Here is a 26,192-nt window from a genome sequence, read left to right as displayed (position 1 = left end):
ACAGATGCTCAATGGCTGTTTTCTCTCTCTCTGCTGAATTCATCCTGTTACTCTGATGCCTTGTGTCCTGTGGTGCTATTCTCAGAGCAATGCAATTTAGAAAAAAGGAAACTATTCACGCCATAACATTAACTGTACGAGTCTATAATAACATGCCGTCCCCATGATCTCCAAGGGCGGCATCATGAAGTCAATTGAAAATTGAGGCTTTACCTCGGGAAAAAACCATGAACAGTGACTCACTTTGTTAGATGGAGGTCTTTTGTGTCGAGGAACCAATCGGGATTGTTGGAAAAGAAAGAGACGGAAGCTACGTCCCTGGTTGTAATTGTGACAAAAACAGGAAGCCACGGCCGGCCACGTAAACAATAGCATCCACCGTGTGCATGATGCATCAGGGGCAGTTTCATCAGAGCCGGAACCAGAAAATGGAAGGATGGAGGATGGATGGAGGATGGATGGAATGTCCTGTGATTGGCTTTCCACTCCTGAGGTTCATCATTTTTAACTCAAAGGAAAAAAAACCCAACCCGGTTACAACATGTAGATCTTTTCCTCATCCATACTTAAATGTATTTATTATCCCCAGTCTTCAAATAATATAAATAGTATATAAAGTATACATGAGCCAACTGGTAACTGTCATTTTCTTTATACATTTGCTTTATTAAAAAAATCGATACACTATTTAGTTTAATTGCAAAGCTCAGTTTGTAGTAAAAGCAAACATCTCTGGATTTCTGCATGACGTGACGGCGTCGGGCGAAACCCAGCAGGCGTGAGGCAGTGTGGGGGCGTCGCTGCACGTGCAAGTATCTGTTCAAGTAGAGTCAAAGTCTGTTATCTACCAGCGATTCACATTGTTTCTGTACGCTGTGCAGAAGGTCAAGCAGCTCACAGGAGGCGAGGCTGCCTGTTTCCTGTTCAGCGCCACTGAACCCCCCCCCCCCCCTTGTCTGTCTGTCTGTCTGTCTGTCTCTCTGTCTGTCTGTCTGTCTGTTTGTCTTCCTCTCTCTTCAGAAGGTGCCATCCAAATGTTCATGCAGCCTCTCTCCTCTGATACTGATCCTCCATCGCCTGAAAAGAAGAAGGGCAAAAAAAAGAAAAAACCAAAAGCCCAATTAAGATCAAACGTTGGCTGACAAACCGTGAACAGGCTGGAGCCGAATGGGACAATCGCTTTGTTGTCGCACAAACCCTGACCCGTCACGCCTCGTGTGTGTCAATCCTCAACGTGGGAGGATTTGTTTTATTTTATTTTATTCTATTTCATTTTGTACACCCTTTGCCTTTGCCGGCCCTTCAAAGCTGACGTTGTAGCCTGAAATGAGATTTGTGCTTTTCTTTTGTTGTTGTTGTTGTTGTTGTTGTTGTTGTTGTGCGACCATACCTCCACAGCAGGAAGGACAGCGCGGCTCCAAACGTCAGGAGGAGGAAGAGGAGGAAACACACCACCCCCACCAACGTCCCGCCTCCCTCCGACTCGCAAGGTGCTGCCAACCATGGACAAGACAATGTAAGTGAATTGAAAAAAAGAAGGGAGGGGGAGGAGGTAACAAACGCAAGTCAGGTGACATGGCACATGCACAGGTGCGCCAAAGTAATTAGTGCGGCGAAAAGAGAGAAGGGGAGAAAAAACCGAGAGGCAGGCTGTTTCAGCAGCGACGTTAGCGGTAATGATTTATCGATCACGTTGTGGAAAAATTCCTTTATCAGTCACACAAGCAGCCGCGATGCCCGACACAGAACAAAGTGCAGTGAAGGGAAGGGTGACGGAGGGAGGGTAGGAGAGTAGACATGGCACGAGGTAGAGGCGAGGTGAGGGAGTGTCGTCCCCAGATATTGATGACTCCACACGCTGAACTTTTCTAAAAAAAAAAAAAGAAATGTGGGGGGAATTGAATACAGGCCCTTAAAAAAATCTTAAAACACTTAAAGTAGCAAGAGCAGCAGTCTTGCAGGTGTCATGAGCCAAGACACAAAAGTTTTAACCGTAAAAAAAAGGTTTTGTGCATTTTATCCAAATTTGAAGCGTATGCACGATGGAAACTGCATTTTTTTTTGCAGGCAAGTAAGATTATAATTTCAAAATCTTGCTCATCCATCTTGCCAAGCACCATTTTAAACGTTTCAACTCGGTCTTGGTATTCCGTAGTCAATGAGCTTTCGGGAAGATGGGAAGCAAACACTTTGAAACAGAAGCAGAGGAAAGAAAAGACAGTGGAAAAAGCATCGACATACAGGAGGCAGCTGTGAGTTCAGCTAAGGAGATAAGCACGGGTGCTGCAGGGTCAGCAGTTTGATTAGAACACAGGTATTTGTATATTTATCACTGCTTTTTCTTCTGATCTGATTATTATTATTATTATAAAATTTTTTTTTTTTTACAATTCTTGCACTTCAATAAACTAGCCCAGTGTACACTGTGGTTGACAGCTGCTTCCTTCCCATCACAAACAAATAAAGCAACATGAATCTGAGCTCCACTCTGGAGCCCAAACAATTAAGACCGGAGCTGCAGCCGCAGAACAACCACAAGAACAATGATGCGTATATTCAAAGGCTAATTAGATAATGGGTAAACAGGGTGAGACAGAAACATTTTAAAGGGCTAATTGATTCAAAATGCAAATTTCGGACACTTGCTTCTCAAACGAGCAAACATTCGTGCAGATTTTCCATTTATATTCTCTTTCACTAACCCACACTCACCTGCCGTATAGGTGGCCGTGCTGTGGCCCATCTTGTTGCTGACCATGCAGGTGAACTGGCCGCAGAAGGGTGACTTGGTCACGTAGAGCGTGGTGCCATCCTTGGAGACGGTGCCCACGGCGGAGGTGATGGCCACCCGTTCGTACAGCCAGCTGAAGTGGGGCTCCGTCCCCCAGGCCTCGCCGCACACCAGCGACGAGTGCGACACGTTGATGCTGACCGACACGTGGTGCACCGCCTCTGCGGAGAGGGAGAGAGACAAGTGGTGAGGGAGTACCACGGATGTACGATAGGAAATGGATACGATACTGCCACTGTCGCAGAACGCCAATTTTTCTTTTCAAGTGGCCATCTCTGGTATTGCAAGAAAAAATAAAAAACGCAGGGTCCAAAAAAGGATTTTTCCTATAGACCACAAAACAAAAATTAAACTCCTGTAAAACGGTTAATAGGACGACCTTTGACCTGAAACATGGTTAATAGGAAATCGTTCTATTCTGTGTTGCTACGACATTAAGTTTTTATGAAAAATAAAACCCCAGATGCCACAGCGCCGTACAGTCCGTGCCCTGGCTCGATTCTGATTGGCTGATACATTCTGACGCATTGTGTGAGGTACAGAGGCATGATGGGAAGTGACCCTACTGCACGATTGCTCTTCAGGCCCCGTAACACGGACTTAAATTGGAGATGTCAGACTTTATTTTTTTTTGTCAGCTTCATGTGCCACTCTGGTAAGGAGCTCTGTTGAAATGAATTGGCTGCCATCTTGGAGGCCCGGTTCATGGGGAGAACCTGTAGAAGCCGGAGGTACAAAGAATCACGGCAGGGCGCTTCAAACTGTCGGGGGGCGAGGGGGGGGGGGGACTGACTCGCTTTTGGCGGGCGATAACGAGGTGGCAGAGCAGAGTGAGGCGTAATGTGGGAGGAACGTGGTGGTGATGGAAAGTCTGGGAGCTGAGGAAGCAGATGTGCGGAGTGCAGACGGAGAGGAAATAAAAGCACAAGAGGCAGAAAGCTGCGAGGGGAAGTGGGGGGGCGGGGGGGGGAGGTGCAGAGTCACACAGACGCTGCTAGGCCTATAGGCAACTTTCAATTTAACAACCAGTGGCTTTAAATTGAACTTCCATCATCAGGGAGAGGAAACAAACAACCAACACTGCTGCCATGCCACCGTAGCATTTTGCCGTTAAATTGAAAGACGTTAATTATTTGCTTGGTAGCAGTTGGTGGTGATGCTCTAAAGGCCGACCAATTAAAATCAATCTATCAGTAAAGAAAGAAAGAAAGGAAAAAAGTCCCCTCGTATTGTTACGGCCCGATTTATGTGACACACATAAACTCCATCTGGCTGCAGAGTAAACAGAAGACAGTGTGCCACCGTGTTTATGTTCACATCTTCATACTGCAGCTGTCGGCAGCCTCTCACGTCTGATCTCTACGACTCTCAGCCGCTTTGTCTCCCACAGACCGGGCCAATTATCTGCTTTCATTTGGATTTTCTTTGACAGGAACTGCAGATTGCAAAATGCTGAGTTATTTATTATCTGTTTTTTTTTTTGCCAAGCGTGTTTCTATCCCTCTATTAAGTTAATAGTTTAGCTTTGTAATTCAGATTTCTGGGATCATGCGATCAGGCGATATTCAAAGATGTGTCCATTATTACTTCCTTTCCTTTCTTTTTTCCCCTCCCTCGTTGCTTTTACACTCTAGCTGTTTGTTTTTTTTAAGAAAAAAAACTCATCTATTTCTGTGGATTCATTACTGTGGAACTTGCTGACGTGATCAATGGTTTTTATTGCAGCAGCTGCTAAAAAGATTATGATTACTTCCCTTCCCCATTTTTTTCATCTCCGTGTCTCACATATTGCAATAGCGAGATAAAATTAACAAACAGGAAGTTGAGCTCAAGCCTCTCACGATGAGATAAAGAGCTGTGGGTTCGACAGTGGTGTGCAGGTCCAGCAGCAGCTTATTGCCGTTGTTGTGTGTGAAAAAAAGTCAAAATTATTGAAGGACTTGTGATATTCAGCAATTGGATGGAAAGTCTTTTTTTTATGTTGCAACTGGTGCCAAGCACTGCACCAAAGTCAGCATTTCTGAACCTAAAGTTGACATATTGTAATGTGTCAACAGATTAGCTGGACAAACCAAGCATTTACTGTCTATTAAAACGAAACAAACAAAAAAAAAACAACTTTTAATGTTGAACTAAATAAATAGTCAAGGATAACCTTGGTTTTTGCTAGATCGCTTGTCGTAAGCGAAGCAAAAGCAGATGCAATTTTGAATCGTCAGATAACTTTCGTTGGGAAGTGGATGCAGCTCAACCTGGGTTTAAAATACTCTTGTTGCAGTTTCAAGTTGTGACCAGAGAGGTCACCATCTCTCAAACTTACATGAGGACAATTCAGGTCTCAAAAGAAAACAGAAAGTCCTGGCTTAGAGGACATAAGATCAGACATGATGAACCAATGCGCATCATAAAGTCTATATCGATCTATCATACCGTACCATACATCCTGACGATGCAGTACCCGGTGGTTTTGGCCCCGTTTTGGTCTGTAACCGTCAAGGCATACACCCCGCTGTAGCCGCCGTTGAAGCCATCCACCTTGAGCGTCGAGTCCTTCCCCTCGAAACTTGCGTAGATGTTTGGCTTGGTGTTGTGGCACTTGAGGTTCCTGCCCGGGCAAGTGGCCAGCGTCACTTCCTGTGGATCCACTCCGGTCTCGTCCCGCCGCCCCCAGGTCACCGAAGAGATGTTCTCCTTGGGGTCGAGCACGATCCGAGCTCTCAGTTCCAGCTTGGTGGTAAGAATCACGTACACGGGCTCCTGATTGATGATGTACACGGACATACCCTGGAGTCCACACGGCACTGCGGAAAAGAGACTAAGTCAGTCAGGAACCGTTGCAAGGGAGAGGAATCCCTGAGTTTTTCACTTTTGAATTTCACTCATTGTGCTCGCTAAACTCCAAGATCAAGCTTCTTTTTTTTATTTTTTATCTGGTCTTAATTCTCCATGGATTCCTTTCAGTTTCCCAACTGGATAAAGGGTGAGACACGTTTTAGGTTGAGCAGTCCGGTTTTGAGGAATGCTTGTCTACTCCTGCAGCTGTGGGACTAATTTGTCCTCCTTTAGAGATTGTCTGTATTTTGTTATTTCTCTAATTGTGTCTAATGAATGAATAAATGGGCCTGGGTGAAAAGAACAAATGAGTTACGGTAGTGACAAATTGTTTCTGTCTGATTTTCCACATTCCGAGAACTTTTGATTAAATAAAATTGTTAAATGGACGTGTGAGATAAATATCGGAAACTTCCCGGGCCAGCTGAACATCACCACAAGCCATTCAACACTTCTGGACTATACACTTGTAGCAAAGCAGTAATGACTGAAATGGAATACAGCATTCAATCGGAAAAACTGTTTCAGGTTTCGCTGAACTGTGTGACTTCTGGCTAATGCCTCCGCTAACTCCAATAGTGGTGACAAATCTGATTGGTTTGTTGGCAGGTAATAGCTTGTTGGGTTCGTCCAATGACCTTCCAAGTTTCGCATCCCTCCTACAAACATTTTTTTTTTTTACTGCATGCTCTTTACAAGGTGGATATACCCCAGTGTGACAGCGATCCAGTCGGACGACCTACACGATCCTCTGTTACCCACATCCATCAGCGCTGACCTGCTGTGCTCTTTACATCCGCCAGGGTTCTCATTTCATTCCCGGCTAATAAACACAAACAACGGTATCATAATTCATCTCCATCCTCGCCGTGTTCTTTTATGAATATGTATGGCCGCTTGCTGTCAAACAATGTCAGGCGGTGATTTATGGCGCGCGGCAGCCATGCTTAATATGATATCCATCAAACCGCGTCGATATCCCGAGATCTGTGCGGAAACTGCAAGCGGACCCGCTAAAGCCACTGCGCGTTCGCCACCGGGAATATTAATAGGCTCAAGTTGGCCGGAAAAAGATGGAGTCGTGAAGGTTGGCTGCAACACGGTCCAGCAGTCATCCTAGTTTGCATTTGTCAGAGGAAAAGAACATAACAACAGGGTGGTGTTGAGTGTTTAATTATTGAACCAGAAAGATGTCTTTAGTTTGGAGCTTCAACAGGAGGTCTTACTTAAGAGCAGCAGCAGGGTGTCTCTCCAGCACAGCAAACGCCACAAATCCATAACACCTGCCAGTGCAGACAGAAATTAAGAAGAAAACACAGACAGGAATGTGTCCATGACCTCAGCATAGCAAAAGTATGTTTCCTCTGTGCTGGCAGTGTATGTACAAGATTTATCACAACCCCAATCAGAGAAAATAAGAAATAAAAATGAAAAGCAAGAAAACTGTTTAAAGACAACATGCAAAAAACATAAATTTAAAGGTCTTATTTCCTTTTCCTTTTCCTGGAATCACTCGTTGCAACATAGCAGAGCATGTAGAGGAGAGAGGCAGAGTAGTGTGCTCTTGCCAAAACTAAAATGAAGCCCCCCGAGCTCTGCCGCAAGAAATACACACAAATGAACACACAAATACAAGCACACAGGCAGAGAAAGCAGATGCAAGGACACAGCCTGCATTTATTAAAAAAAAAAAAGAAACCTCAGATTGTCATTATTGCCCCAGAGTTCTCCTTATCAGACACTCTTTCCCCAGAGCATAATCCACTTACCTCTCCAAAGTTGAGACCAGGTAGTAACTCCGCACTTTTGCCTTGGACTGAGAGAGGCCGCACGGTTTCACAAGGAGAGCTGACTTACAGCCGGGAGTTAAGCAACATCCTCTACGCTGGTTCTATTAGTCAAAGACAATAGACAGGTTGGAAGAAAATTAGGCAAAAAAAAAAGAAGAGGAGAAGGTCGGGGTGAAATAAGAGGGAGCTCTCTGCTGCTCTCTCTCTGTTTGTCAAATCATGCACTGTAGGCGTCACCTTGTTTCAAAGAAGTTTCCTCTTCCTCCCCCCTCCTTCCTGTAGAAAACTTTCTACTCTGTGCTATAATAAGTGAACGATCCAATCTGGAGTCACTCTGTTTTCCACTCCGCACCACGCCTCCCATTATTCTGGCCCGTTTCCAGCGCCCTGTTCACAGAACAATACAAAAATGCAGGCCTTTATGCGTCTACTTGCGTTGTAAACGCAGATAAAAATTGAAATGGTATTCTTTTAAAGGGGCAGCCGGCGACAATGTTTCAAGTTCTATTGTGTGGCAGCCGTTCTTATCCAGCGCTAAACACTCTCTGCCCTGCAGAAACAATGCTGTGTGGCGAATGTAGGTTGTAAAAATGTGGAATACATGAATAATACCCAGCTTATTTATTTCCTAGTAATTGTCTCTTGCCTTGAACACTTTGCGAGCGCATAAAAAAGAGCAGAGCATTTGCCTTTTTATATCCCCTTTCACGTGAAAAAGAAGAGCAGCAGTTGCTGCGAAGATGGTGAAAAACACCTATAAACCCAGTCGATAAATAGGCCACTGATTATATGGAGTCTCATTAAGTTGATATTTGGGGCTTTTTTCCAACATAAATTAGAATTAAAAACTCAGCTGGCTGCGGCAGCCAAACCAGATGGAGTTAATATGATAGAAACCACCAAAGGAGCGACTAAATAGACGTTGATGTGAGACGATTGAACAAGCTGCACGGCTTATTCAGTGAACTGCATCAAGGCGGAGCTTGTTCACTGGTTAGTTTCCCCCCCTATCCAATAAAAATGCATCCCGTGGCAGAGAGACGTAACAAGTGATTTTAAACAGATTGGAAATCAATTTGTATTCACACGGGGTGCGTGAGCGATGAAGGAAGACACAGCTGCGACCCCCACGAAGCTGCCCGCCCACCGGGGCTTGCCGCTGGCTGCAGTCAGCCAGTGGGTGGCACTGACACATCGGCAGCAGAACAGCTTCCTGTGTGAGGGACTGTTTCCTCTGCAGGCGTGCGCCGTGCTTCTGCTTCCACTCTGTAAACTGCTTCTGCTCTAAATTTACTCATGTTCCTACACAGACGAGTACATTAAAAAGATCAAGATGCTACAACCTAATATAATTTGATCATAAATCTTAAATATAGATAAATAGAAATGTTATACTATTGGGTACTGATGAACTGAAGAAATGGTGCAAAATTTGATGCCTTCTTCATAAAATGTGTGCTAAAACTCTGACCAAACATGTAAAATGTCAAACAAGGACCAGTTTCAGCAGTAAATGGAATGTGCTTCTTTTTGTTTTCTGCTTTTCGTAATTAATCATGTGAATTAGAAAGAGCGGAGATCTGAAAATGGACATAACCAAATACCCAATTTTGTAAAAGTCGACTTTATTTCTTAATAGTTCAAAGGTTTAGTGTAAGATATTATTTGTGATAATGCTTCACATTTAAAACAACAGCAACAACAACAGCAGCACCACCACCACCGCCAACAACAACAACTCTTTTTGTTCATCAAAATTTAAATTCTGCTAATTGTTTAGTCTGTTCAATAAAACATAGCAAAAGTGTTTTTCTTTGAGTAAAAGCTTACATTTAAAGCCCTTTCAGAAACAAAATAGTCAGTCTGCCATAAAGATGTTTTCTGGATCAAACATTCAAAGTGTACAGGATTTAGTAGCATTAATCTTTTTTTAAAAAAAAAGCACATGGCAAACAATGCTAATGCTAATCCCGCATCTTTCTCTCTTATACCGTGTGATGTAAGGGTAAAATCCCCTGAATGACGCACGTGGATGGTTTCTGTGAGAAAAGGCTGCTGGCCCTTTAAGGGAACAGGTGCGTGGCTGACAGGTGCGCTTGCCGTAGAGAAACAGGAAGTAAACTCAGTAGTGAGAGAATTCAAACCGGAGCGCAGTGGTTTTTCTTTTCTCCTTATCAACAAAATGAACTCCTGTGTGGAGGGAAAACACTTCGGTAAGATTTTATTCACAAAGGTGCACCGGACGTTTATGTTTGAGTTTGAATGGGACATGGTTACTCGCTATTTCCGCTCGATTTACAGGACCTCGGACTATATACAAGCAGTCACCATTCATGAAACTTCTTAAATATGCTTTTATACATACAGTCTCATTTTCATTTTGTCTCTGCAGACCGCCCAGACTGACGACATGAAGCAATCTTTGCTCTTCGCCTCTCTGTTACTGGCAGGTAAAAAAACAAAACAAAAACAAAACACAAACTCTCAGATGTTCGAACGGCTTTTGAACGCCTCTCACCACCGTGTCGGGGGGGGGGGGGGGACAAAACAAAAAGCCATTGCGACTGGTTTGAAACAAGTGGCATTCCGGGCACGTTTCCACGAACAGTCACTGGTGAAGCAGAACCTGGTTGGGCTTGACGCCCCGAAACCGGCGCGGCGGCATTCCCGTCCGATGACGCCTTTACGGACTCCTCGGAGCGGGGAGCTGCTAGACGTTCTCGCACACAGTGCCGAGGGAATATATTTCGTGTCGTTGTGACATCTCGATGTTCGTTTGATTTAGAGAGGCGGGGCCGCCTGTTGCTGTTTTTCCCAGTCATAATAGGCTTGTTGTTTGGCTACTTCCTGAACCTGCAAGTTTATGAATATGATTTGGCATTTTATTAGGATTCAAAGAGGCTGGTGCAAAACATTAGCTATTCTTCCACTTAAAGAAGTGGAATAAACACAATGAACACAACAAAACGGACCAGAAATAAGGCAAGAAGAAACAGTAAATCTACAATTGCTCTGTGCCACAGACAGTTTGTACTTTATGTGAATGCAGTTTAATAGAGTATAATTATATAAGCCATGCATAATCTTTACAGGCAATTTATTGTTTATTGTTGCCTGTAATGATGATCTCCCCAAAAAGATTAAGTTCCCTGCTGACGTTCTGACATTCGTCCTTTTATTGATGTCTACCTGACATCAACAAAACGACTAAGAAAATAAATAAACAAGGTCGTGATTATTTTCTAATGGTACGATAGCTGAAATGATAAAAATCAATCCACACAGTCCATCAAAGACCTCACCCACAGACTCCCGCCTCTTTTTCTTGAAATACTGCAGGTTTTCATGGGAGGAGTTTGTGAGAAAACAACCTCTGGTGCACAGCAAGTAGTTTATATTTTCCTGGGTATCCAGGGGGGAAGAATGTTGAAAAAACAAAAACAAGGTTGTGAGCATATATATATTTTTTTTAGCCGATGCGTACTGAAACCTCCAGTTGTGTAGTAACGGTATATTTTATTTCTAGTGTTGCTTCATAAAGGTGCAATAAAGCGACGTGCCCTTTGCATCCTGCTCCTGTCATCGTCGACACTGTGCAGCGTCACCCGTGGGTGTTTCTCTCACGTCTGACTCACGGCTCTTTGTCTAGCTGTCAGTGCTGCAAAAAAGAAAAAAGAAATCAACGAGGTTGTGAATATTTTCTAATGGTGCGCTGAAACACTTTCATCATCTATAACAGTCCGCCCCCACTGTTGGCTCCTGTCTTCTCACACAGTGTGAGAAATGGTCCAGTGAGACTGATGGGCATCACGTTGACTTGATTTACTAGGATTTTCTTTTTTCTGCTGGCCAGGGTCTTCTTTTATGCTCGGTTGCTCACTTAAAAAAACAAAAACAAATAAAAAAATAAAGGCATCAGACATTCAGTGTGGGTCTCTCTGGCTGAATGTGTGAGATGAAAACACAAACAAGAGGGACGACTGGCAGGTGACACATATATTCCATCTTTGCTCAACAAACGGATAAATGGCGACACAGCAGCCGAAGCCCCAGTGTTTGAGATCAATGGCGTTGGCTTTCTTTTCGTTATTTTTTGGTAACATTGTCCATTCACTTCTGTCTCCGGAGGAATGAGGCGACAAGTTTGACACCGAACGCCTCAAGTCTGGCTTAAAGCAACACAAAATAGATGTTTAGCTTGGGATCAAGTCCGATCCCGGAGAACACAACGTGAAAGCGGTGAGGGAGTGACAACTATGTACCTTGACCTACCCTACACCCTGAGTCCTGTGTGTGTGTGTGTGTGTGTGTGTGTGTGTGTGTGTGTGTGTGTGTGTGTGTGTGTGTGTGTGAGTGAATAGATTTGCTTTTACGTGACGGTAAAGGAACCGTTAAGGTGAAAAAACGACAACATTTTATTAGCACTGAATTGGACACACTCAAGGATTAAACCTCTACCAATAAATCTGGATTAACGTCCTCACAGGTCCTGCTTTAGTTCCTCCACAACAAAGTAAAATCTGTCTGAAAATACAAAGTTAAAGAAAGAACTTGGGTGCCAATTTTTTTTTTTTTTTTACTTTCCCTGAAACCATCGGTGAAGAAGGGGACATTTCCTGGTGCCTGTAGCTGTTATCCAAACGTCGTGTTGCGTAGATTACTTACTGAGTCACTCCACAGTGATAATAAATGTCACGAGTGAGTCGCTGCATATCAGGTGTAACAACTGATTATCGTATAAAACTAAATATATGACCATGGGTCTACCTTGTGTTTGCAAAGGTCCGATATTCCAACCATCATCATACCTTTATAATATTCCAAAAGGTTCATTGTGTCTATACTGTGATTAATTTTGATAATATATTAATTGATGATTGTATATATTGTCAGATATGTAGTTTTTTTTTTTTTTTAAACCTAACTGGTATGTTTCAACATTATTATTATTGGGGAGACGGAAGTAACAACCTCGAAAGATGTAAGGTAAGGTAGGAAAAAAAACATATATGTCTGACAAAATAAGAGATTGTATGTTTAATCAAATCTTCATGTTTACATCTATAGTTGTAGAGCAGCCTCGGACAATTAATTGTTTTCCAAGAAGGAGTGCAAAGCTCCGTATTTAGCCCTCTGTTTGCAGCGTCACTTATAGACAAAATGTTGCCTAATTCTGGGCCAGTTCAAATTTCATAGTTTATGGCATAAGTACAAAGTCTTTGAAAAGTTCGACAAATCTGAAAAAATTTGCCTGTACATCTCCACTCTAAAATGAAATCACTGTTTGCCCAGTTGTCTGATTTTACTCAGTTTCATCAAAATCAATTCAGAAATCCTCTTGCAATCCCAAACAAAGAGACAGGGAAGTTGTCGAGATAACTCTTTCTCCTCTTACTTCCTGTTCAGTCCTCCTGTCTGCCAAGGTTCTGGCCCAGAACCCGGTTGAGATCCAGTTCCAGACGGACCCGGTGCAGGTACAGACCGGCACTGAGATCGTCTTCACCGTGTTGACCGTGTCGCGGGTCCTGTCCATGACGTGGAACTACCAGGGCGTCACGCTGGGCTTGTGGACCGGGGGGACCCCCACCGTCAACCCGGTGCCCGAGTTCATCGGCCGGGTCACCATCGCTGCCACCCAGCTCCGGATCGGAGGGGCCCAGCTGGGCGACGCCGGCAGCTACACGGTGGAGGTCATCCCGCTGGCTCCCACCGAACTGGTTCCCAACTCCAGAGCCGTCCAGCTCAGCGTGTTCAGTAAGGAACCCATGAGTCACTGAGGAGAGAATTGTGGGGTGGGAGGTGTTGACAGGATGGGCTAATCTGAAGGAGGAAGCGAGCGGATTTGGGGAGTGAGAAAATTAATGGAGGAGGTGTAATCAAATTAGTGACCCCTACGGTGGGCAAAAATTGATAAAAGACAAAGAGCGAATGGAGCCTGCGACTCTCGGGTTTATGCTAATTGCTCATTTGATATGCATTGCTCATGCTTTTTAGATGTTCAGCGTCGTGGCTGTCTAAATATAGCCCCGCAGTTACATAAATACAGTATTTGCATTAATTTATATTCAGTACAGTAAAGCGGATCGAGCAGTTGAGTGTCTCTCTCTCTCTCTGCATATGCCTGCCCACGCCAGGGAAGCGGATGACGTTCAGTCTCCCTCATCCCTTTCGAAAAAAACAAAAACAAAAACAAAAAAACAAACGAGGAAAAAAACCCCGGCGTCGCTAATGGGGTGACCAAATTGTTGGTAGCGGAGCTCTATTATCGCTAAAAGGTCACATCCTTCAAACTCACAACAGCTAGTTCGGTGTCACAGAACATATGCATCCTTGAGCGCAAATCTCAACACTCCCACCGACTCGCCCGCCCGCTAGCGCAAATCTCAACACTCCCACCGACTCGCCCGCCCGCTCGCCAAAGACCCAGACGCGGGAAATGAGAGCTCGAGCGGAAAGAAATCCTGCTGAAAAGTAATAATACTACACAGAAAAAGAAGAAGAAAAAAAAAAACCACGGTCATGAAGCCTCTGCTTGGCAACGGGCAAGCAGGCGAGGAAAAATGCCACTGATTAGAGCTGTTTGGTGGCTGCTCAAATGTTTGTGCTTGTTTGTCGTTGCTGCCGCGGCTCCTCTCTTTGTCGCAGCCCTTCCCGGTCGGCGCGCCCCTTCTCTTCTCCTGCTCCAATTATTTAACTTCGGCTGCCTGCCAAATGGCTGCTCCGCCGCCACTCGTTCCGTCTGCCCCCCCCCCCCCTCCCCCCCAAGTCCCCCGCCCCTTATTCGCCATCTGTGCCGCTATCTAAATCCCGTCTCCGCGCCGCTCTCGCTCGCTTTGATTACTGCAAATTATCCTCAGCAGAAACATGAAGCTGCCCTCCGTTGGTCCGTCACCCCAACTTTTCATTTTTTTCCTTTTTTTTTATGTCAGCACTTTGGCGCTCTTTTTCACCCCATGCCGGCAGTCTAATGGCATCTTTGGAGTCCCTTCCTCTCTCTGGGGGTACTTGTGCATTTACGTTAACCTTCGCGCAGAGGTTGGATCGCTCATCTTTCATTTCTGAAATGGAGCTCGTCCGGCTTGCCAAACTCCAGTGTGCAGCATTTTAATATTCTGTCTTGTAGCTTTTGTTGGATCCTGTTAGAGATCGGGGCAAAGAGGACAAAGGAGTAGGAAGTAGAAGCTGCCACGAGTTGCAAGAAACAGCTGCCGCTCGAGAGATTAGCAGTGATGCTGTGGTGTTTCCACACTGGTAGAAAGACTCCAGAGTGGAGCGATTTCTCTTGCCGAGCAACATTTTGCGTTTTTGCTCAGGTTTTAGCAAGCTCACAGTGGTGCATAGCGATTAGCCACACGACATCCATATACCGGGAAAGTTATGCAGTATCAAATCTGATTGGTCTGCATGAATACCACCTGTCTTTCAAGCCCACCTCCCACACAAGTTCTTCCTGTGAGCTTTTTTAGCAGATGGAAAACCCTGCAGTTGCCAAGCTGCCTCTCCCCTCTCAATCATTTCCTCCGACTCTCCCCGCAGATGCAGTGACCGGGGTCAGCCTCACGGCTCCCTCCATCGCCACGGAGGGGAGAAACGTGTCGTTGAGCTGCACGTGGACGGCTGGGACGGAGGTCACCGTCCGGTGGGGCAAAGACGGTGCCGCCGTCGTGGCCGACTCCAGGATCACCATCTCCGGCGGCTCCCTGGTCATCAACCCGTCCAGACGGAGCGATGCCGGAGAGTACACCTGCACCGCCAGCAACCCTGTCAGCGCCCAGACTGCCACCAGGACCGTCACCGTCTTCTGTGAGTTCCTGGGCAGGTGGCGGCTCCTGTGGCCAGGGCAAGCAACTGCAGTTTATATCTTTGCCACACTGCACTGCATGTAGGATGCTCAACTTTATTGACTAGCATTATCATATATATATATATGTATATATATATATATATATATATATATATATATATATGTATATATATATATGTATATATATATATATATATATATATATATATATATATATATATATATATATATGTATATATATATATATATATGTATATGTATATATATATATATATATGTATATATATATATATATATGTATATATATATATATATATATATATGTATATATATATGTATATATATATATATATGTATACATATATATATATATATATATGTATATATATATGTATATATATATATATATGTATACATATATATATATATATATGTATACATATATATATATATATATGTATATATGTATATATATATATATATACATATATAAATGTGTATATGTTTATATGTATGTATATATTTATGTATACATGTACATATATGTATACATAAACACATATATGCAAATTAACAATATATGTATATATTTAAATGTAAATATGTATGTACATATATTCAACTGTTAGCATTGCCTTATATGTAGCAAACTACAGTTTTCTTTCTTTCTTTCTTTCTTTCTTTCTTTCTTTCTTTCTTTCTGTGTCCTGTGTTGGGAATAATCCCCAGCTTTACTTGCCCTCGGGAAAATAATTTTCCTCCTAGACAAAAAAAAAATAAAATTCCGAAATCTTGGGAAACCAACACCAGATCCAATCTGGGATGCATTTCGTCATTAACATGCGGCTCCCTGTGTCGAAACGTCTAAAACCGACAGCTCCCTTTGCCTGCTAAGCAGACCAAAGCCGCTGTAAACATGCACTATTGAGACACGCTAGGATGAGACGCCGCGGCAACAAAGTGTGAAAGCGAGCGCGCTTAGTTGCTGCGCTCCCTTTTTTTATCCGCTGCTTTTCATGCAAGGGAAGACAGAGAGGAGCCGGGGGGGGGTTATTAAGCTAAAACCCAAAATTGACAAAATCTTAAGCCGTTGGCAGGGAATATATATATAATCTCCCCGTTTACCTCGACCCTTTGTTGAATTCCAATTTCCCCCCTGCCGCTTTGCACCAAACAAGATGTCGTCTCTCCTATCATCCCCTCCCCAGACGGACCCGACACGCCCGTGCTGACCAAGGAGACCCCGAAGGATTGCGTGGGCGGCGGCGACCTGGCGGCGGGCCAGACGGTCCGCCTCACCTGCCTGTCCGACTCGCTGCCGCCGGCGCTCTTCTCCTGGCAGCGGGACGGTCAGCCGGTGGCGGCGAGCCCGCCGGACAGCGGCGTCCTCACCCTGCAGACCTTCTCCACCAACGACAGCGGCCAGATCACCTGCACGGCGCGCAACGCCATCACCGGCGCCACGTCGGTCCAGCGGACGGCGCTGGCCGTGGTGGGTGAGTTACGGCGGCCGCCGACCTCCCTGTGACGGGGGAAAGATGGCGGTTGGTTTTGGACGCCGTCCCTGCGTCCGTCTTCCGGACGGGGCGGTGGCGGTGGCGGCGGTGGAGGAGGAGGAGGTGGTGGCGACCCTGGAGATTGATGGAGTGAGAAGCGAAGCGGTCAAAGTCATCCACTGACTTTCACACACACACACACACACACACACACACACACACACACACACACACACACACACACACAGGCTCTCGGCACTCCGGCCCTACTTAGAGTCCCGCCCATCAGCTCACCATGAATATTTTCCTTGTTGGTCTCCTGGGCGCCAAACTCGTTAGCTTTATTAATTGGTCCCTCCCGACTTGACTGGCAAAATGCTTCCTGTTTATGATTTATGATGATGTTCATTCTATTATACTGCACTATTGCACTATTACTATTGCAGTATTATTATACTATTATACTACTACTCATATTATCATTATTATTATTATTATTTTTTTACTGATGTTATTATTATTACTATTACTGTTGATAGTATTAGTGTCATACTTTGCATTCCATTAGTTGTAACTAATTATATATTATATTGTATAGTATTGCATAACCCTCATCACATTTACCCTTATCTGTACTTGCCACTTTTTTTTAATCTTTTTATCTTTGTGTTTTTGCAAAACTTATATTTTACTTGCCACTTTTTTTCCACACTGTTTTCATTCCTTGTGATGCGCTGTCACTTCGGGTTCAGCCACACCAACATTTCACTACCACCTAACGTGACGTGACAAAATGAAAATCTTTGAAAATCTGTCTCAGCGACGTGTCTAAACGGCGGGGAGGTGGCGGGCATTGTGATTGGCTGTTTGCTGCTGCTCATCATCATCGCCATCCTCATCTGGCTGATCATCTTCCTCCTGCAAAGGAGGAGGGGTGAGTCGGCCGTGTGCACTTTTCATTCGTTTTTGTGTGTCTTCACTGGCTGAATCATTTTGAGACACAAAGGTGTTTTTCTTTCTTGTTTATCACCTTTTTTCTCGAATTTTTGTTTTGGACTTGCAGAACGAGAATTGCAGAAGAACAACCCCAACCCCAGGCCCCCAGTAAGTCCCTCCTAAGTTTTGTTTCCGCAGACTCACCGTCGATTTCTCTGTTTATCTCGCCCGTGTAATGGCACCAGAGGGGCTGCGGGCACAAATTAACCTCCTCATCCTCATCATCCTTCTGCTGCTGTCTCCTCTCCCCCTCCGCCCATATTTCATCTGCTCCCATTAAGCCTGCAGATCTGCAGACTAATGGCGCAGGGGATGTGGGCCAAGGTCCCCCCAATCTCCTCCGCCCCCCCAACTCAATCAACCCGCCCCTCTATGGCATCCATGCACGCCACGGCGACCACACGTACCGCCACGGCCGGCAGACGCTGCGGCTCGACGGCCTCGACAACCCCGCGTTCGTGCACACGGACGCCCGGAACTTGAACGGGTTGCCTAGCGTGCAGCAGCAGCAGCAGCAGCAGCAGCAGCAGCAGCAGAATCCCAACATCCTCATCCAAGCTGCTCCTGCGCAGAGCGGCGCCCAGCCGGCGGCGCTTCAGCTGAGCCTCAACGCGATGCCGCCAGCCGCCGGCCAGCAGAGCAACAGCAACAGCAACAACGCCGCCATGCCGACCATTCACGTCAACCTCAACTCGTACACAGGCAACGGCCTGCAGCCGCCTCAGCAGGAGAGCGGCGCTGCCAATCAGGCGCCGTCGCAAAACCACACCGATCCAAACGGACTCGTCCCGGCCGGATACGCGCACTCGAGCGCCGGCAACACTTTGCAACGAAATGCCAACACGCAGACGTATGAGCGGGAGCCCGAACGCCGCCACAGGAGGACCGACAGGAACTCGGACGGCGGTGCCGCCGACGACACTCCCTCTCGCCGCCAGATGCCGTGGGATCGCTTACGTGGGACGCCGTCCTACCCCAGGCGGACCCCCCAGCCGGCTCAGGGCTCCTCCGAAACCTCGGATTACGAGTCCAATTCGGCGCCGTCGGAGGAGCGACGGACGGCCAGGACTCGGGCTTTGCCTCAGAACCAGGCGGTGCCATATGGTGGCGGCGAAGCTCCGCCCAGGCACGACGTGACGTCGCTGGTGAGGCAGATAAGGAGCCGCACGGCGGAGCGTCCGGTGGGGCACGCAGTGGAGCGGCCCGTGGAGCGGCCCGTGGAGCGGCCCGTGGAGCGGCCCGTGCCCAGGTCTCGCCCAGTGCCCAGCTCTCACATCCAGAGCACCACCCAGCCGGATATCCGAGGCTCATCCGACAGCCGCACGGCGCCCAGGCAGGAAGCGGCGAGCGCTAATGGCTCCCAGGCGAGGCTCGCCGCCAGCCGGCCGGCCTCCGCCGTGTCACTACAGGGACCCGTCGCGCTGCAGGGCGCCGATACAAGAGCTTTGGCTGATCCTAATCACCTTCCACAGGCGCACGTGGCCCAGCAACACAGAGCGGCGCCCATCCAAGAGCCAGCACGCACACAAGCTGTTGGACATGAGGCCAGGCCGCCTCGCCAAGGCAGTGGGGGAGGCGGTGGGGGCGTGGCTCCGGCCCAGCAGTCCTCCGCCGGCGCTGCCGCCGCCCCCTCTAATGCCAGGACCCTCACCCAGGACGCCCTCAGAGTCCACACCCAGAAGTCCCAGACCTTCCAGAACCGGAGGCAGCAGACCCAGGCCGCCCTGCTGCACCCGGGGCCTCAGGCCAGCAGGGGGCCTGAGCCACCCACCCCTCCTCCTGCCATCCCCCTGGCAGAGTTCCGCACCATCCCCAGGAAGCAGCACAAGTCGCCCGGCAGGGGGCCTCAGCCGCCCAGACCTCCGGCCAACATACCGACGGCTCAGCGGCACCAACAGGCGCGACAACAACAGCATCTTCAGCATCAGCATCAGCATCAGCATCATCATCATCATCATCACGGGACGATGCCGGCTGCCGGCATCCGTCACGACGGCGTCAATGGCCACGTGCACGCCACTGCGCAAAGGCACGCTCACGCCCACGCCCGTGGTCACGGTCACCCAGCCCACCTCACCCACCACCAGCAGGTGACTTCCCTCAAGCCTGTAAAACCACAGGGTTACTGGCCTGTCAGACCCACACCTCCTGTTTGCACGCATGAGCTTGGATCTGTGTTGAGAACGTCTAGCTTTATCTTACCTTTTTTTACTTTTGACTTTTTTTTTGTCTTTTTTAAAAATCAAAACAAAATAGTGATACCATTGTTCAAAGGTCCCACGTGATCTTATGATTCTTATGCTGAAAAAGCTAATAAACTCACTTATTGTCCCTCTGTGATGTCACAAAGGGCAACAATACATCTTTCAGATTAGTGAAAAACCTCCAGGCAAGCATCAGCATCAGTCTCCTTTTCATCTCCTGAACTAACATGTGGGAGGTCCAGCAAGAGCTAGACCTGCTTTTGGATGGCTGCTATGATGGATTCTTGGATGAAACATAACATAACGTATCTGCTAAAACATACATCTCTGAAAACTGGCCCTCTGTGATGTCACAGTGAGCTCTAATTGGTAGCGCCCCCCAGCCTGATGTTAAATCCGCCTACTGAGGCCATCTTGTTTTTGTCCTCTTTGGGCTTGTGGAAGAAGGTTCAAAGTAGTTATTTTTGGTCAGTCAATCAATCAATCAATCAATCAATCATGTGGCTCCACTGGAGTCCAGAATTAAACGTAAACATTGAAAAATTGTCCTTTACTTGGGAGCCTTAAAGTCTCGAATTTTGTGGACGCAAACTCGACAGCGCTTTCCCTGGTGATTGGCAGTCATCTCAGGGCCATAAAAGTCAGTTTAGTCTCCAGTCTTTCCAACACAGTGGCACTTTATTTATTTTTTATAGTATTTCTTTATTTCTTTATTTAAAAAGTCTCTCTTTGTGTCTGAGCCTCTGCCTCTTCTTCTGCATGACATGTTGGAAGTGACGGCCTTGTTGTGTGTCTCTTTCCAGCAACAGGCTCACAGAGGGAGACCGCGGTGATGACAGATGTCAGCAGACGACTCGGCAGCCGCTGACACAAACAAACAGCTGACAGACACCATCGCATATACCACCAAGCAAGACTGGCTGCGCCAGGTTCTGCACTGCAGGAAACAAGAAAAAAAAAAAAAATATATATATATAGCTGCTTTATTTTTTTTAGAGTTTGCCCAAATCCAATTTTTTTTGGGTGGAAAACGACTTGATTATCTTCTCTCAAATCCAAATAGCCAATCACAGTAACCATTCTGATTTTCCAGCCTCCAACTGCAGACAGAGACTGACACCTTCACTGACGTTTTTCTTTTTCCCTCCGACTTTTTTCTTGGCCTCTGAAGCGCCGGTCGTGCATCAAATTTGGTGGCTGACAGCTTTAGTGATCCACGGCCCTGGACCCCGCTCACATCCCATTACCCATTCATCACGGGAGCTAAACAACCCCGCCCTGACAAAATGCCTCGGAGGGGCTCGCACGGCTGGCCTGTGCGCGTCCGACAGCGGCGCCGATCCGGATGGACGGGCGAGCCGGGGCGGGACCCGGGTTTGCGCGCCGGGGTAAAGGCGCCTGCAAAGGAGGGACTTAGCCACGCGGCGGCGCTCCGCCTAACGCCGGGACTATTTCTTCCTCGGACGCCCCCTGGTGACACTTCTCAATTAAAAGGATTCGCCTCAGCGGCGCTGGGGAGTGATGCTCAGCAAACTGTACAGGGGGATGGGGCGGGGGGGAGTTGGTCCTGCAAAAGGGGTCAGTGGCTCATTAATTAAAGCGCCTTTATGCGACTTGGGCGACTTGGGAAGCAATTGCGCCGTGAATGATGTCAGCACAAAGACACCGCGGCCGAGGTTCCGGCAGAAAAAGCAAATTTCTCCGCGCTGAGGCGGCCAAACAGAGTTATTACTCTTTTATCTTTTCTGTATTTATTGTTTTTTTTTTTAATGCCTTACGAGCATGTGAGCATGTGTAAATAGAATTTGCTGCGTCTGTGTTGCACTTACCAGCATCAAGAATATCTATTTCCAATTTTCAAAATAACATTTTTTTTTTTTTTGCCAATTTTGAAATGTATAACTGAAAAATAGAAAAATTGCCCAGAGTTTCTCTCCCGTCTTTACCTTATGAGATCTGAGGTCAGACTGGTTTCTTGCCCCGTCAGTGTGTATTTTGTGACGGTTCCCTCTATTGGCTTTCATGCCCCAGGCTAAGTTAGCTGCTAACCAAGAAGTCCAGTTTGTTTCACAAGCACATGCAGATGTGTCCCCTGCATAGATTAAAAAAAACCCAAACCCAGCACCCCTGAGAAGTCTTAATGGTAAACCATTGCATTCTGGGAACCACAGCGTCAAAACAATTATGGCGGTGGAATTCATTTTAGCAAACGACATTTCATCTGAACGCGACACTGGCGACCCGAGGTGCAGGCGAACACAAGGAACCGGCCAATTTTCTGTTTTTCAATTATCCGTTTCATTAAGCACAGAGGAAATTGGGGGAAAACGCCAAAATGCCAATAATGAGTTTTTAATTTACTGTCAAAAAGTTAGCGGAATTTCCAAAAATTGCGTTTTTTCTGTCTGTCAGGTTCGTAATGGAAAAAAGTGATCTTATAAGAGATACACGGAGCTCGCTGGTGACGTTGCTTAAATGTTTTGTGTTGCTTTTGTCAAATGAAGCTCATGATAAACAGAAAGCTTGTTTTTATTTTTTTATTTTGCTGCTGTGATGTGGTCGTCTCCTTCCTTCTGTTTTTCACTCTGCAGACCCCCCTCCCCCCCGCCCCCCCCGCCCCCCCCGCCCCCTCCGCCCCCTCCTTCCCCTTGAAGCCACTGATTTGCTCTGGGTGACGTTTTTTTTTTTTTTTTTTTTTTAGAAATTATCATTAATCAGAAGCATCATACATGTTATATCGCTCCAGTCGCACACCTGCAGAGTGAGAATCACTCCGCTGCGTCGTTATCCTCCTGAAACACTCGTAAATATTTTATGCGGGTATTGACACAAGCGCAGTATTTATCTTTTGCTCCTCAGAAGGGATTTGAGAGAGTGTGTTTGTGCTTGTGTGTGTGTGTGTGTGTGTGTGTTTGCGGGGGAGTGAGGGGAGGCTCACGATCCGTTCCAGGAGTTTCGGTTTAACGAATTCCAGCCGAGGTTCTGATGCTTTTTTTATTTATTTATTTATTTTTTACGTGCGCTTGCATCCAGTCTGGTGCCAAAAAATCAGCCGCAACAACGCCGTGTTTGTCTTATTTCTGTGTCGCCGCGAACCTCACGTACCGGTGAGCGAGTCGTTCCAAATTCATTCTGCTCCTGCTTCCGATTCCTCCTCATGCCCGTCGACTGCCAGAGCACAAAAGCACTTATTTATTCTGGCGTTGCTCCGATTCTCAGAGCTGTTTGCAGTCGGAGCATATTGCCTTTTCTTTTTTTTTTTTTCTTTTCTGTGCTCACTGTGTCTATACTGCTAATTATGCATGGCGCCTGTGCACACCGAGCTCTCTCTCTCTCTCTCTCTCTCTCTCTCTCTCTCTCTCTCTCTCTCTCTCTCTGGCTGATTGGCTGATCCTCCTCAGATGGATCTGTTGAATCCGATGTGCCTCAGGAAAGCGTGCGTTTGGATCAAGTCTTCATCAGTCACTCCCACCCTCGACACCCCCCCCCCCCCCCCCCCCCAGTCCCCCACCCCCACCAGCCAATCCCAGTGGGACGTCACCTCTGATGAACAGACCTGCTGCTCACTATTGGAGACACTTCACACTAGCCTGGCACGGTAACGAGCGGTGACAGCGTGCGTTTGAGCTGCTGGCACCGGGGAAAAGGTTAGAGCGCTGCCCACCCGTTCCACCTGAGGGCCTCTGATTTATGAAAAGTTGAGAGCGGTTTTTACAAACGCTCAGAGGCTTCGGAGGCGCGTTGTTTATCGCCTCGAAGACGCAAAATTACGCGACGCTGAAGTGGCCTCCTTTCCCGGGCCAATTTGCATGTAAATCTGTCCCGGCGTTGTTTTAGTACGCTGATTTGTCACTGATTTACTGTGACTGCCGCAAGTAATTGTAATTGTTTACACATCCCGTCGGAGGTGTAAATTAAAGACAAATATAACTCAAGTGCACGGCGTGCAAATTGGGCCCTTCTCGGCGTTGATGAATGCCTGTATTTTTTTATTTTTTTTTCTCCATGCCGTCGTCAAACCGCAGCGGAGTGCCTCCCTGAATCCTAAACTGACGCAGACGGCTGCAGATTTCCACCCCGGGGAGACTGCAGCACATCTGCGCCGGGGAGGAAAACTTAAATCCAGCAGATAGCCGATATAATCCTCGTCCAATTTTTATTTAAATTCCGTAGAGCTCAGCAGGCGCACGTGTTCCTTGCAGGTTTGTCGTTTAGAACGATTCAGGAGGTGTGAACAGGCTTCCGACGGAATTTATTCCCATCACCTGCGGAATTTTTTTTTTGGAGCAAATAAGAATTCAGGGCGTCGTCCTTTTCTCTTCGCTGTGTGCCGATCTTCCCAAATGGACAAAGCCTGGCAGGTTCGTATTGCATTGAAAGGCTTCGTACCGTTTGTCTTTTTCATCCTGGACTCCAGATGCGCAGCCTGGACTTTTAATTGGTCGAAATAAAAGGCAAAAAAGCTTCTTAGATCTCCACAAAACAGGTGGCCGCAGGTGTTCGCACTAACGAGGGAGGGCTATCAGGACCTTCCAATGCTTAAGCACAGAGTTTCTGCAAAACGTAGAGCAAGGAAATTCAAACAAAGGAGTTTTCTGACGAGCCGAGATGCAGATAACGTGTCAGAAACTGTTTTTTTTTTTTGTTTTTTTTTGCTCGATACGGGATCTTTAAGAGAGACACGTAAATCCTTTGAGATCCACATCCCAGTCAAGTTCAAGGACAAAGGAAATGCCTTCCACATGTGCTGCTCTCTCAAGGTGTGACATGACATGTGGTCTCGGGGCAGGAAGAAATGAATCAAACTCATGATAAAACTTTGCACGCTAGAGCGGCCGAAAAAAAAAGAGAACGGAACAGAATATGGATAGTTGGGTCTGAATTTATAGCCGTATCGCTGTCATCTATCCAGTCACAATGTCCTTGAGTTGGTCAGCGAATCTTCCACAGTTGGCTACCTGTAAATCACTCTAGGAGTGTTTGAGAACGTCTCATACGAACCAAGGAAGGAAAAAAAAACAAAAGATATTATGGCAGCCGTGGGCTGCAGCGTCGGCTCTTTGCACTAGGGGGAGCTCTTTGAGAGGATTTTTTTGCAAAGGTTATCTTGTAATCACTTTCCTCCCGCCTCTCCTCCAGGCCTTCGCCATCTGTTCAACTTGGATGGTGAAAAAAAAAGCAACATAAAAAACAAGCCATAGGCAAAGTTTTTCATGTCTGAAGTCACCAAAGGGGGAAAAAAAAGTCAGAATGGAAGTGCGCGCAGCGACGAGGAAATCCTCGGCTGTCACACGCTGTTTCTGCGCTTAAAGGTGAACCGCTGCCCCCCTCGGGGAGAGATATCAAACGCACAACATCAAACACTTGCTTGCTTTTTCTCTCCCCTCCCCCCATTTCTAATCTTTTGTTGTTTCATTTGTACACATCGTGTTGTGTTTCCATGTCGCACTCGTTCCAGACTGGAGATAAGCCCGCTCTGTGTTTCTCAGTCAAGATAAGTCGGCAGCCAACCTGCAGAGTCTTTGAAGGATTTTTTAATTTTTTTTTATTTTACCTTTTAAAGCTTATAAATCGATCTTCTGATACCGTCTGTTGTTTCAAAATCCAAAGACAGAAAATAAGCGGCGGAGACGAGTTGGCGCCGTCGCCACACCTGCCTGCCTCCACTGTAAACTTGACCCACTTTTCTGCCGAGGAGCAAGCGGAGGACGGCAGTTCATGAACTGAAACCGCCGAGATAAAGAGATCACACACACACACACACATCTGTTCTGAAAGTTCAAAGAGGAAGACACTTCGTGGAAACGAAGCCACAAAAAATTGTCAACTGTGAACCGCAGAATGATGGTAGGTCAGGAGGTTGCAGGTGTGAATGCCTGGTGTCGCTTCTGGCGAATAGAGCAACAGTGATGAGAAATATTTGAGGTAACATTTATAGATTTTTTTTCCACTAAAAACTGTTTTTTGTGTGCTTTTAGAAGCCGACATTGAATCTTAGTGGACGGACATAACAAACCTTTCAGACCCCGATGTAAAATTTAGATTAAAAGACAAAAAAACTTAACAGTTGCATATTTAAAAAAAAAAAAACTTGAATTGAATTTCTGTCAAGAAAATCTTGTATTAGAGCCAGCGCTAACCTTTTGCGAATTTAACTTGACCACCCACTAGACGGACCTCTTCATGAGTCCGTGGGATTTATGAAGACATGCGTCCATTTGGCAAAGATCCCAGAGAGCTCGTCTGGAGAGCGGAGGCCCTTTAGAGAAAGATTTGTGA

At 46.4% G+C, this 26,192-nt stretch overlaps 2 protein-coding genes across 3 annotated transcripts; one reads left to right on the top strand and one right to left on the bottom strand.

Moving 5' to 3' along the window:
- Window positions 1-645: 645 nt before the first annotated feature.
- LOC142898458 (uncharacterized) lies at window positions 646-7,642 on the bottom strand. 2 transcript variants are annotated; one of them, XM_076041399.1, is made up of 6 exons: window positions 7,393-7,641; window positions 6,850-6,906; window positions 5,227-5,592; window positions 2,713-2,952; window positions 1,391-1,493; window positions 646-1,077 (listed from the first exon to the last, which is right to left on the bottom strand). In XM_076041399.1, exons 2-6 carry the CDS (start codon window positions 6,899-6,901, stop codon window positions 1,017-1,019), a joined length of 822 nt encoding a protein of 273 aa, XP_075897514.1. In that variant the 5' UTR covers window positions 6,902-6,906; window positions 7,393-7,641; the 3' UTR covers window positions 646-1,016. The 2 variants fall into 2 exon arrangements, with proteins under 2 accessions (XP_075897514.1, XP_075897515.1); XM_076041400.1 differs by lacking the exons at window positions 646-1,077; window positions 1,391-1,493 and adding an exon at window positions 1,534-1,868 and having other exon boundaries at window positions 7,393-7,642.
- A 1,836-nt stretch (window positions 7,643-9,478) lies between these two features.
- Window positions 9,479-22,456, top strand: LOC142898454 (uncharacterized). Its single transcript, XM_076041392.1, has 9 exons — window positions 9,479-9,626; window positions 9,806-9,863; window positions 12,820-13,167; window positions 14,950-15,216; window positions 16,426-16,713; window positions 17,534-17,647; window positions 17,777-17,817; window positions 17,991-19,799; window positions 20,717-22,456. Exons 2-9 carry the CDS (start codon window positions 9,824-9,826, stop codon window positions 20,744-20,746), a joined length of 2,937 nt encoding a protein of 978 aa, XP_075897507.1. The 5' UTR covers window positions 9,479-9,626; window positions 9,806-9,823; the 3' UTR covers window positions 20,747-22,456.
- The last annotated feature ends 3,736 nt before the right edge of the window (window positions 22,457-26,192 follow it).

Source organism: Nelusetta ayraudi, unplaced genomic scaffold (genome assembly GCF_046127955.1).
Source record: "Nelusetta ayraudi isolate G7.1 ecotype Tasmania unplaced genomic scaffold, CSIRO-AGI_Nayr_v1 ptg000066l, whole genome shotgun sequence".
NCBI lineage: Eukaryota > Metazoa > Chordata > Actinopteri > Tetraodontiformes > Monacanthidae > Nelusetta > Nelusetta ayraudi.
Note: the sequence above shows the minus strand (reverse complement) of the source record. Positions and strands in the feature narration are given on the sequence as shown.

Excerpts from the sequence above, each read along its gene's own strand:
- LOC142898454 (XM_076041392.1), top strand. The coding sequence starts at position 9,824 with ATGAAGCAATCTTTGCTCTTCGCCTCTCTGTTACTGGCAG. Across the intron at positions 16,714-17,533 it reads GACGGCGCTGGCCGTGGTGG|CGACGTGTCTAAACGGCGGG; the intron begins GTGAGTTACGGC and ends AATCTGTCTCAG. Across the intron at positions 17,648-17,776 it reads CCTCCTGCAAAGGAGGAGGG|AACGAGAATTGCAGAAGAAC; the intron begins GTGAGTCGGCCG and ends TTGGACTTGCAG.
- LOC142898458 (XM_076041399.1), bottom strand. The coding sequence starts at position 6,901 with ATGGATTTGTGGCGTTTGCTGTGCTGGAGAGACACCCTGCTGCTGCTC. Across the intron at positions 5,593-6,849 it reads CACCCTGCTGCTGCTCTTAA|TGCCGTGTGGACTCCAGGGT; the intron begins GTAAGACCTCCT and ends TCTTTTCCGCAG. Across the intron at positions 2,953-5,226 it reads CTGCATCGTCAGGATGTATG|AGGCGGTGCACCACGTGTCG; the intron begins GTACGGTATGAT and ends CCCTCTCCGCAG.